Source organism: Malurus melanocephalus, unplaced genomic scaffold (assembly GCF_030028575.1).
Source record: "Malurus melanocephalus ecotype Western Australia unplaced genomic scaffold, MMel_1.1 scaffold_207, whole genome shotgun sequence".
NCBI lineage: Eukaryota > Metazoa > Chordata > Aves > Passeriformes > Maluridae > Malurus > Malurus melanocephalus.
Window position 1 is genome coordinate 33273 of NW_026623439.1, and position 12438 is coordinate 45710.

A 12438-nucleotide genomic window follows, 5' to 3' on the forward strand; every position below is an offset into this window, starting at 1 on the left:
ACGATGGTAAAGGTCAGCGAGCAGATTTTTGTGCCTGAGCTGGAAAATTTTTATGGCAATTTTGCAAAAGAAAAAAAAAAAAGAAAAAAAGCCTAACATATGGGAATGTGGAAGCAAATTAAATCAGAAACCGACAGTAAGCAAAAGTGAAAGTGGCTGGTGGATGAAATGATTACACCTGGCTCTTCAGCTGCTTCCAGGAGGGGAGGTGGCAGTGATGCCACCTRCAGGGGTGGGTGATGCCTTTTCCCAGCTCTCACAATTTTTTGGGCACAGGGTCAGCATGTGGCTGGTCTGGCTTTGCTTTTTGGGCTTGCACACGCAGCAGTAGAGAGCTGAGAAGCGACCTGGCYGTTTATCATTCCTCGGGTGTTAATACCTCAAACATTGGCACAGTTTGGAGGTGGGGAATAAAAATTAATTTGGAATTGCCGCTGTCCTGTCCGGCTGCGTCCCACGGGCAGCTGTGGCTGGGGATGTGCTGCAGCAGCTCTTATTTATACAGCTATCTCCAGCACAAGGTCCTCCCGTGACAGGGGCACAATAAAACTCCAAGATTAACCATAACCACATAAAATAAGGCTTGAGATGTGACTTTATGCCGCYGGCTTACAGAGCTGTCAAGGCTGAGGTGACAGAGGAGGAGGAGCGCCAGTGCGGCTGTGCCGTGGCTTTGGCTGATTGTCCTGCCTGTGCTGGGAATCATTTCCATGGCTAATAGGGAAAAGCCATCCAGCTGTTTGTCCCACTTCCTTCCTATCAGAGCGTTTTAACTCCAGGAAAATGTACTTTTTGGCCTCACGCTTTATGAGGAGTGGGCTTGGAAAAGAAATCCGAATTGAGACCTCGCAATCAGAGCCCCTGGTGCCAGCAGGCTGGACAGTGCTGGGGTTCCCATCATTTAAAGSGTGTTCCTGCTGCCTTTCCCGCAGCCAGAGCCCTGTTAGAGCCCTCCCTCCCTGCTTGCAGTGACATGTTGGAGACTCTCAGCCGCTGAGGTCAGGACTCTGCTTGAAGGACAGATAATTAATCCAGCAAAGTAATCCACAGCTCCTTTTTGGCAGATTTATGGAGATAGCCTCTGTACCGGGGACTCTGCCTCATCATCTTTCATTTCCCRGGCAAAGCGAGTGACTTGTTGTATAACACGACCTGTTCTAGATAAGGCTTTTCATTTAGGGGAACACTCGGGGCTAACAGAGATTGATTTTCCCGGCGGAAACAAGGCGGGTAACCTGGCGTTTTGGGCAGGAGCAGCCCTGCAGACGGCAGTGTGTTTTCACATTTCACATYGCCTGGGGCGCGGGGAATCCTCCGGTTCTTTAAGGGAAGGGTTTTAAGCGCGAGTTAAACGGCAATTTAATTAACAGGCAGGAGCAGACTGTGGCCCGGGAGCTCTTATTAGGAAAATGTATCGACTCACATGTTGTTCSGTAGCTGTAAACTTTGGGATTCATTTATTTCCAGGATCCTTGGAGCTCCCTGGCAGGAGGATGTGAAGGTGACCCGGGCAGGCACTGCAGGGTTAACCAGGGGAAAGGGTCCCAAATGTCAGTGTCAGCCTGCCTGACATGTTTCAGGTGCGGTGATGGATGGGCGGTGGGAGATTGCACAAGGGCAATCCATGTGTCCTTCCTGGGGCTTGGAAATCCTTCGGGAGAGCAGGGAGCTTTGGGTCAGTGAGCTGATCCTTGGGGGTGTTCACTAACCTTTAGAGTGGGGTTTTTTTCCCCTCAAGTGAATTGTTTTATGAGATTGGTGCAGTTTCTAGCAAAGCTGGTGCATCCCAAGGGAAGCACGAATTAAAAAATATTTGCACAGTGTAATGCGAGTGTGAGTTACAAAAGTGTGAGGGACGCTGCAAAGAATTGTTCTGCATCTTCTGSATTTCCTGCTAAGGAARAAAATGTCATMTATATAAATACATATATATTTTTATATATTTAAAAATATATATATGTAAGTAGAAATCAGTGCATTAGCTCTCAGAACATGTTTCCCATGATCTTAACAGACCCACAGTGCCCCACTGCCTTCCTTTTGGAAATGCAGCAGGAATCCTTCAGGAGAGGTCAAATGGCCAAAGAGGTCTCCAAGTCCTCAGCTGCTGACATCACCCTCCCAAGCTGGACCTGACTTAATAAAGGAGTCAGAACAAAGCCAACCCTCAAACCAGACATCAGGGAGAGCCCTTGGTAGTGCTCACTTTAGTTTTCCCGTTGCCTACACGGTGCTGCCTTTTCCCCCTCGTTTTGCTTGCTCGGTGAGCTAGCAGGGTGTTAAAGCCCTCATAAATTACACCTGCTGGGAGGGCCTTCCAGAGTGATTTAAGGGCAGCCATCATAGTAGAACATTTCTGTAGGAGGACACGCTGATGGGTGGAAAAGTGCCTGGCGCCAGAGTTATTCATCAAAAGCTGTTTTCACCACCCTACCGATGCACGGGGATGAGGCAGCACAAAGCAAAGATGGTGGCTGTGGTCACAGCCCTTCTTGGCTTGGCTCAGTTCGCTCCACATCTTCCTCCATGCTGTTAATGATGTTTTGTCATCCTGTTGGCAGCTGACTTTGGTTCCCTGGCAATCCTGGAATCATTGGAAAGAGATATGATTGGGATAATGGCTGGCGATGGGTGGTCCCCCAGCAAATGGCCCTCGGTAATTAAAACTATACATTCCCTTTATGTGTAAATAGGAAACAAAAGCATCTTTATTGTTTAATTCCTGTGACTCCCTGTTTAACTTCTTGGGAATTTATGTGTATGCAAGGCTGAGCAAGCCTGGCCTGGTGGAAGGTGTCCCTGCCCATGGCAGGAGGTGGAAGGAGATGAACTTCAAGGTCCYTTCCARCGCTCACCAGAATGAGATTCATTGTTGACAGCCCATGGAGAAGGGTGAACCTGCACCACCTCTGTTCACAACTGGAAAAAAAGAGAGAAAGCAACTGGGGTTCTGCAATGGTTTGTAATGGAGGAATTTCAGAAAGCTGCRGAGCCTGGAGATGAGAGGTTTATGTCAAAAAGCACATTTTAGACGATGTGGGAGATTGGCGGTTGTGGTCCAAGACTCAGCATCCTTTTGTGTAAAGAATTACACTCAGAGCAGAAACTCTGTGGGTTCTGTTCTCCTCTTCCGTACTTGGCCACAGCTCCCAGGAAATCTGGGAGGGGGATTGCACCTTGGGTGACAAATGTCTCCTTTTATTTCCCTGTACTATGCATTCCATTCTTAAAAAGGCAACTSTGCGAGAGCGTTTGATTCTGAGCTCCTTTGGTGGCTCTGCACGATCAGGARTTCTGCTGGTTGTACTGGAATGGACAAATCCTTTGGGAAAGGCCTTAAAAAGGCCTGTTTGCAGAGCAGGCACGTCAGAAGGAGCGCTGGCACACAGCTTTGGGCTTGGATCTGGGCTTGCATCTTCCTAGAAGAGCAGCAAACCAAAGTCCCGAGCAGCAGAAAGGTGCGCCATGTCGCTGTTTTGTACTCCAACTCGATTTCCCTCCAAGCTCAGCTTGAAATAACCCTTTTTCCTTTGGAAATGACTCKGTTCCTCTGACTCTGAGCACGGGGYGAGGTCCCTGYCCTGGCCCGGGGCAGAAAYTCAAGGTGAGGAGCAGCTGATGGGCTATTTATACGCTAWTAACTGTGTCTGTTGCCGGCTCCGTGAACCACATCCAGCAGCATCTATTTCGGGGCCGAGGAGCCCTGACGGAGCACATTTGGATCCATAAATTATCCGGAGCAAGGTGTGTGATGGGCTCCCCTTTCGCATCTCGTGAAAGTCACCGGCTCCGAGTTCAGCGGTGCCTTTCYGACCTGAGCAGCCTTTCCTGGGGAGGGGAATGAGAAAATTCTCCTGCCCAGGGAAATCTGCTTGCCCTGCCTGGCAGGGAGCTCTTCACCAGGGCTAGCAGTGGCTGCCTCTCTGAAATCTGAGGGATTTGAACCTTGTTCGGAGGCTAAAGGGGTAGGGAGGAAGGAGGAGATATTGATGTCTTTTTTTTCCCTTTCTTTTTTTTTTTTTTCCTTTTTTCCCTTTTCCTCCCCCTTCTCTGGGTTTGAGCCAGTACTTTTAACAGCCTTTTTAAACCGAGAGCTTGGCTGAGGGCAATTAAACATTATGGCTCTCATCTATAAAACCCCTCGTTATAGCAGTGTTTTTCTAAAATGATGCATGTGCCACCACGCGTTCTTCAATGAGCCTGGAAAAACACTTGGAATGGGCTCCTGCGATGCATCCCATTGCTCCCAGCCCAGCATCCCGCCAGTCCCTGCCTTCCCAGGCCCCTGTCCCCAGCATCCCACCCACCCCTGCCCTCCCAGGCCCCAGGGTGTGCAGGARCTGCTGCTGGCCCTGTACCAGCCCWCGGACAGGCAGATGGGACACTTTWTCTTCTGCTTTCCCCYTYTTTTGACTTCTTTTCTTGTCAGAACAAGAAGCTGGGTTTGTGTGTCCTGAGCGAGCCTGGTCCTTGTCAGGTGGGAGCAACAGTTCTGGAAGAAATGGGTTCATASTGCTGGTGCCAAGTTCCCATCTTTTTTATTGTTTTCATTCTCCCCTCTGTCTTTTTGAGTACTTAAAGCATTGTCTGCCTATTTTTCCTTCTCTYTGCACCTCATTTTGCTGCTCAGCCTTTTCTTTCCCATCCTTTAATTCCTGCCCCATCCCTGCCGTTTCCCTCTGGTCTCTCCAGAGAGAGGAAAGACAAAACTGGCTAATTTCCCTGCTTTGGGATTATTTTTTCCCCTTCCTCTCAGGAAAATGAAGGCAGATGAAGATGATGATTAGAGAGATTTTGGCAAGGAAAACGTCTCGGGGAATTGTTCAGCAGTGTGAGTGCTTCAGCAGGGATCACTGGTCAGAGCAGTGAGGAAGTGGTGCTTGGAGGGTTATTGTAGAGGAAATTAGGAAAGGCTTCAGAGAGATAAGTCTGGAGACACCTATCTCCCCAAATTTTCAAATTTGCAAAGCCAGGAAGGAGTTCTTTGACCTGGTGGTCATCAGGTGACCTGATGGTGTTGGGGAGGCTGAGCCAGAGAAAAACCTCTTCTGTGCAACCTGGGAGGCCTTTGGGGCTTCAGTTTAGTTGCCCATCCTTCAAAAAGTGACTGTGGTCCAATATGAAATTCATAACCATCTTTAGGGCASGGAACACGGAGCTGTGTTTAGTCAGATTCCTGCCCTATTGACCTAATTCCACCGAATTCCATTGCTCCCACATTTTATTGCACTTTGCATCAAAGGGAGRTGACCCTGAGGCATCAACTTTACCATGGCAACCTGGCATCCTGGAKCATTTGAATGCCTCACAGCACAGCCCAATCCATCTCGTGGAGTGTCCTTCAGAGCCGGGATGGGAAGAAGCTTCCTTAAGAAGTCAGCCATAAATTACAGAGCAAAAGTGGGAAGGATGGGAAGAGGGGAATTGTCTGAGGGAGGAGGCTGGACATCTTCCTGTACAGCAGCAAAAGATTAGGGGAAAAAAAAATAAAGAAGCAAGGCTGTTGCTGATATTTTAAGTAGCTTAATTTGTTATTTGTTAAGCTGCTGAGTGGTCAGTGGGGCATTTTGGATGCAGAGAAGAGAGGACCAAGGAAAGGAGTGGGAAGAATTCGGTCCAGGAGGAAGATGGAATGGCTCAGAAATGGGGAGAAAGGTGTTACAGAGCTCTGGGAGAGAGAGGAGAGGYCCTCYCGGGGTGGGAGGGAGGGSATGGCYGGACCTGGAGGCTTTGGCCATCCCRGGAAAGGCRTGGCAATGATCCAGCAGGGGTTGGAAGGGGATGAGGTGGATGCTAAGTGATGGGAAACAACTTCCCGTGGCAGCAGATCTGTCTTACAGCTCCCTTCCAGGGAAATGACAAATGCTGCGTGTGTTTGGTTCGTGCKGAGATATATTGAGAAGACAGGATTTATTTTCTGCTTCTCTTCGCCTGGGATGGCTGGAATGCACCTGCAGGGTTACCTGGGTTGGGATCAGGAGTTTCTGCATGCCTGGAGATGGCGAGGGGAGTGACATGGGTGACCATATGCCTGGGTATAACCTCCTTGGTCATCACTAATTCAGCAGCCTGCTCGGTCTTTGTGTCACACTGGTGTCAGGTGTCCCAGGCTGCACACACCAACTGCTGGCTTTTGTCTGGCTCTCAGGGACAGCACCTGGAATTGTCACAAGCACSTTCMCAGAGCAGGACACCAGTTCTGTCARCATCTGCTGGCCATGAGGCTCAAGTGTTGTCTTAATCCACCCTGGGTGTCTCATTCCAGAGGAGGATTCAAGCTGGGGATGGGATGGGATGGGATGGGATGGGATGGGATGGGATGGGATGGGATGGGATGGGATGGGATGGGATGGGATGGGATGATCCATGGAGGTAGCCCAGCCCTTGTGCCATCCTGGCTGGTTGCTTGCATGTAGGGACGGGCACAGGGGCCAAATTTGGCTTCAGCAGAGAAAAGTAAGGCAGCTGCACAGGGTCAACACAGCTGRCAAGAGGATAACAGCAGGACGAGTGCCTGCACTAGTTTGCTGATACTTTCACTGGCTTCAAATACATCCAGCTAAGGCAATTCCTGAGCTGTGTGTGGCTTCTCTGTTATTTGATAGAGTTTTTTTTATTTCTTTGAGCTCTGCAGCCTCTCCTTGAATACGTGTGAGCTTGTATCCCCCTCAGCACCCTCTGGCAAGAGGCCCCACAATTAAACCACAGCTTGTCGTGTGGAGAATTCCTTCTGGGCTTTGTCCATCGGTGCCTCCCTGAGATTATCCCAGACTGATGTCCCTTAACACTTGTATCTTCAGAGAGAAACCACAGTGGTCACTCAGAGGGGAGCAGCTGGACTTGGTCCTGCTTTCAGCTTTGCTGTTGTGTATTTTAATAACTAAAACCCTTTGAAATTCTTCAGCTGCCTCCAGCATTGACAGCTTTCGGCTGTAGAAGGAGAGCCCCATTTTGAGCCCCTGAGCTGGGGTGGGTTGGAGAAGGAGAGGAGTGTTAGAGCCATGACATTTTGAAGCACATGGKAATGGTGTGCCAGGTTCCTGGAGCTCACTGTGCCCAGCTTGGAGYTTGTGTCCTCCTCATTCCCTCCCTATTGTCCCCAGCACTTTTTGGGATCAGCTGCTTGTGCTCACATTCCTGTTACTTTTCTCAGGTAACACCAACAGCATCTTTGCCCTGGACTACATCAGTGGAGCCTTGACACTGAATGGGCCCCTGGATCGGGAAAATCCCTTCTACAGCAATGGATTCATCCTCACAGTGAAGGTGAGACCTCCTCCAGCAAAGTGACAGAGCAGGGTGGGGAGGGCATCCTGCCTGGGGACAGCCCCTTCCAGCAGCAAACCTGAGATCTGTGCACCAGACACATATTCAGGCACCTGGACTGTTCCTACTTTGCCTGTTTCCCTTCTTTCCCCCCACCAAAACCCTGGGTAAACACATTTTGTCCTGTCAGCAGGCAGTGGTGTCAGAGGGCATCATCCCTGCCTGCCCAGCACRGGGAGGAAGCGATGCTGGGAGTTGCCTGGTCCAGAAAAGGCACTGGAGCGTGGCTTTCCAGCCCCACCTGAGAGCAGCTCCCTGACTCTCTGCTCGCAGCCCTGTAATCAAAATCAATACCAAGCTGGGCAGCTGGCTGGAAACACATTTAGAAGTATGGATTCTGCTGGGCTGGGGTGGGGAAAAATCAGCGGCGTGGGAAGGGCCATTGATTGGGAGGGAGGGAGGCAGCCAGCACATCACCTTCTTGTTTTGGMAAGTGTGATGCTTTTTTGGGCAGGAGGGGCATAAAATCACCCCTCTGGGTCTCAGGTCCAGCTCATACTGTGGGGCTTTGAGTGTGAGGAGGAGATCTTCACCCATCCCTGGTGTCTCTTCATTTGGGCTACTGCAGTTTTAGGGAGGGAGGGTTGTCTGGTTTTAATAGGGACAAAAATATCTGTTTAATCTTGGAAAGGTTTGTGAGGCTGAAAACTTTCCTGTTTTTGTTCCTGCATGATAATGGAGTTCCAGCCACATTCTGTTGATCYGATAGATTCCTGTGTCCTCTCCTCACAAACTTCCCATCCTCCTGCGAATGCCAGCTCTCTGCATCCCGCATCCCCGGGGCCCAAAATGTTCCCTGCTGCTCTGGTGCTGGAGCGCAGAGTGAAAATACAGCTGGATTGCTGCTCGCTGGGATCAGCCTGTTCCGCTGCTGTGTGCAGAAGTGCTGAATAGCAATGAGCCGTGTGGGTCGTGATGGCGTTGCTTTGCCATGCCCACAGCAAAGCAAGATTATCCAAAGGACAAAGAGGAGGGACTCAGCCTGAAAAGGCTGTTCCTTGCTTCTCTGGCATTCAAATCTGCACTCTTTCCTTTTGGGAAGGCRAAATTGAAGTCCTTCTTGAGGCAGAGGTGTGATGCGGACTCGTGACTCAGCCCTGTGTTTAGCCACGTGTTGCCAAACCTATTTTAAGGGCTAAATCTTCTTTTCCTCTGGTGCCCTAGTTTTCCATGCCCATGGTTTTTTAACATCCTGTGTGGTTCACTGTCAGCTCCTAGTCCCACCTCGGGGTGGCAGAGGAGAGAACATGAGTGCTCTTTTCTCCACTAACCCTTCCCCTATTTTGGGGACTTTTTTTGTTGAAATGCTTGTGGTGGGGAAATCTCCTGCTTGTTCTCAAGTGACTCTGGATCCTGCCAGCTTGTTGCATGASAGARGCAAGTGAGAACTTGGTCACAGCCWTTCCAAGGGAAATTCYRAMCCCCTRGRAGGGTTTGAGAGAGCATTGTGGGACCAAAGCGTGGATGAGGGGAAAGCTGGGCCGACACCTCTGTGTGTTAATACAGCAGAGCATCCTTCCGTAGCAAAGTGGAGTAGAAAAAAGCTCCAAGTTTCTCACCACATCGTGCACACTTTGTTCTGTGTTTGTTCTCCCTGAAAAATAAAGGCTCCCCCGTTTCCTGTCCTTGCAGGCGACGGAGCTGAACGATGACCGCACTCCCTCGGATGCCACCGTCACCACCACCTTCAACATCCTGGTGATCGACCTCAACGACAACGCRCCCGAGTTCAACAGCTCCGAGTACAGCGTGGCCATCACAGAGCTGGCCCAGGTGGGCTTTGCTCTTCCCCTCTTCATCCAGGTGCAGGACAAGGATGAGGTGAGTTATCCYGTCCCTCCTTTGTGGCGTAGGGCTGGTTTGGTTTCGGGACACGCCCGGGTCCTGTGATGAGGTTCATGGTTCTGTCCCAAAATCCACTTTTTCAGCTCTCTCTGCTGCCATKGCTCTGTTTTCTGTGTACCCCAATTCCAGTTTCCCTCCCCAGGGTGCAGGCATGGCACAAGCTCTAAACGCAGTCAGGATTGTGTGGCCCCTGAGTCCCAGAAAATAGGATTGTCTGGGAAGTTGATCCCTGCCCGCTTCCAAGGGCTCTTGTCGGGCAGTGCTTTGCCAATCTTCTTTAGAAAAGGAATTTTTCTGCTAGGCTCCCAGGGGAAGCCTGCCAGGGACAGGGAAGATAGGAGCCCCAGGCTCTCTGCTGCCAGGAGGGGATGACTGGGGCATCAGTTCATCCCTGCAAACGAGCCAGGAGCTCTGGAGGCTCATTCCTGCTGCGTGTCCGTGGAGCTCTGTTTGTTACGCGCCGATCCGTGCCGTGTCAGGGATTGCAGCCTGTTCCCAGCCCTGGGCTCCCAGCCTTAATTACTCTGATTATTTGACTTGTGCAGTTCATGTCTGGCTGCCCCCAGCCCCGCCACACTGCATGGTGGCTGCTCCAAACCGCTGCTGACACCTCAAGGTGAGCTCTGCAAAATCCCTGGGAAAGGCTCTGCCTGCAGGCTCCTGCTGTTCCCGTTCTTCTTCAGGCTGAGCAAGAGATGAAGGGAGAGAGTTTATCAGAGTCAAWGGCAATCCTAGAATGGGATTAGGTTAGAAGGGACCTGAAAGATCATCTCATTCCAACCACCCTTCCAATCTTCCACCAGATCAGGTGGCTCAGATCTCCAGGATGTTTTCCTGGTGCTTCAGCTAATGGGAAATAAAACATTCCCCCCCACCCCGCCCTGACCTCCAAAATCCTGGTGGGTCAATTAAAATRYRCATCTTTTARGATGCYTTTTCTGGCTGGGAAGATGGATTTKCTATTCYCCCACCCRGGGTGGAGTTCATCCCGTCTCATCAAGCCACCCAGAAATCCCATTTTTTTTCATCCGAAGTGATTATGACATGGAACTAATAATCTACTGGTGACATGAAGTCACCATCCAGGAGTTATGAGTTCAGCCTGAAGAGGTGCAGATGAGCTATTAGGCAGATAGAGAGACTGTTTTTTCTTGAAAATGTCAATTGCTAATAAAGAAGATATGGRTATGACAGATGCTTAGGGTAGTTTCTGAATAGAGCTGCTGTCGCGCTTTCTGAGAGATCTGTCAGCACATCCATTCTTGAAGGGCATTGTCACACATCTGTTTGTGCCACCAGGATGAAGGATCTGCCATTATTTCTGGTTAAAAGCTCATTTTACTGGAGTGACTCCCATTCAMAAATTCACTTTTCAGCCTTGCTAATTTTAAAACGGGAGAATAAAGAATAGCCTCGCCTTCCCCCATTGCACCAGCAAAAAATAGGCGCCACTCTTTTGATGTATTTCTTCAGCTTCCTGAGATTTCCCCAAAAGAATTGGCTGAGATTTTTAAAACTGCTGAGAGAGGATCTCTTGTGCTCTGGGAGTCTGAAGGAGTTTTACTGTACACATTTTTGGAGACCATCATATTAGGATTGCTTTGACCGTGGCATTATTTTTACTGATAAGATGCAGAGAGCTGATTCTTGGAATATCTGGAAGGAGGGAAGTTATAAACAATTGGCTGTTTTTTCCTGCGTTGTCCTGYGATGGATCTTCCTAATTTCCTCTCATGGATGCCCAAAACTGGATTAATCATCCCTTTGCAGGGGAAAAAATGGGGAGAACGTGCAAAAAACGGGACAGAAGTGGGACTACACCTGCAGCCAGCCATGTTGTAGCACTGCTTCCCAGAGAGTGTACTTCCAGAAATCTCCAGACCCACCAACTTTTGAGTGAAAAAAAACACAGAAAGGTTCGATAGCTGCCTGGCAGTGTTATTTTGGATGCTCCAGTACACAGTGAGAGCTGTGAGGGCTTTACAAACCATCTGGATTGGAGGTAGCTGAGGCACTGGGCTGTCTCATCTCCCCGTGGATGCTGGGATGTGTTGGCAAGGACCGAGGTCTTCAGGCAGGGATGAAGACTGAAAACAAGGCTGACAGGAGCTGTTCTGCCCTTGTGCTGGAGATGACACGACTCCTTTGTGTCAGGGGCAGAAGGAAACAAGAAGGGAATTACACACATCTCCAGGGAGAGCAGAGAGAGAAACAAATGAGAGCATGGGTTGAGACATGGGAAATCAAAACTGGAGTCTTCAGGAAGATCACTTTGCTGTAGTTTTGTCTCTTGCCTCCCAGCTTGTGTTGTGAAGTCCTGGGAGGGTCCCTTGGCAGATCAGTTTTGTTCTTGAGCCTTCCTGTCCCTGTGCCTTTGTAGAGCTGGGGACAGGGCTGTCACATGGGGCTGGCCTTTAACACACTCCTTGTGGGCTGCCAAGGCTGTTAAACAAGGTTTTTCATAACCAGGCCCACACAGCCTGTTTTAACTGTGRGGTTTTTGTCTTTCTTTCTTCTGGWGCATTTTGTACAAACTGAAATGATGGCTTTTGCAAGGAGCCAGRTTGAACCATTCAGCAAAGCACTAAATACAATACATTAAAATAAAGCAATACCTTAAAAATGTGTTTCCGAGGCGCACGAGACGGCGCTTGAAAGCACGGCCGTGCTTGGGTTTCCCTCTGTGTTGTGAGTGCCTTTCTGCAGCTCAGCTGGCATYAACCTCTCCAGCGAGGGACCTGAGTGGCTCCAAGGAGAAGCCCTTCCTCTGAGTCCAGCCCTTGCCAGCTCCCAGATTCCACCCCCAAAATGTGGCTGTGGTCATGCWCCATGAGRAGCTGGCTGGGGATGGGGAGCTTCTCAAGGGGGAGGTGACCGGGCTGAGCTGAGGTGGCCCCACAGAGGGTTTTGGGGTGCAGCCCAGAGCTGTTCAGCTGCTGGTTTTGTTTTGCTTCCTGCGCTCTCCACAACTTACTGAAAGAGAAATCAGCACACAAGACTTGCACAGGGTTTTCMATCCGGCCTTTTTGAGCAGCCTGGTCCAGTGGAAGGTGTCCCTGCCCATGTGTCGTGGGTTTAAACCTGATTTTTCCCAATCCAAGTCACGGCACAAAAAAATGTCGTGGTTTTGGACTGTGCTGAAAGCCAAAAGCACTGCACCCACGATGTTCCCTCCCTTACCCGCCCCCACCTATGTTGTCCAGCATCATAGGAGAAGCGTTCTTACAGCTCCTAGCTGTGGAAGTTCTTTTCCCAAGAAACAGTCAG

General features: G+C 50.0%; 1 protein-coding gene across 1 annotated transcript in view; it reads left to right on the forward strand.

Moving 5' to 3' along the window:
• CDH23 (cadherin related 23) overlaps positions 1-12438 on the forward strand; it is a 101036-nt gene that overhangs the window by 9981 nt on the left and 78617 nt on the right. The window contains exons 4-5 of the mRNA XM_057373751.1: positions 7154-7266; positions 8959-9147. Coding sequence (XP_057229734.1) covers positions 7154-7266; positions 8959-9147 — 302 coding nt within the window. The remainder of the gene's footprint in view (positions 1-7153; positions 7267-8958; positions 9148-12438) is intronic.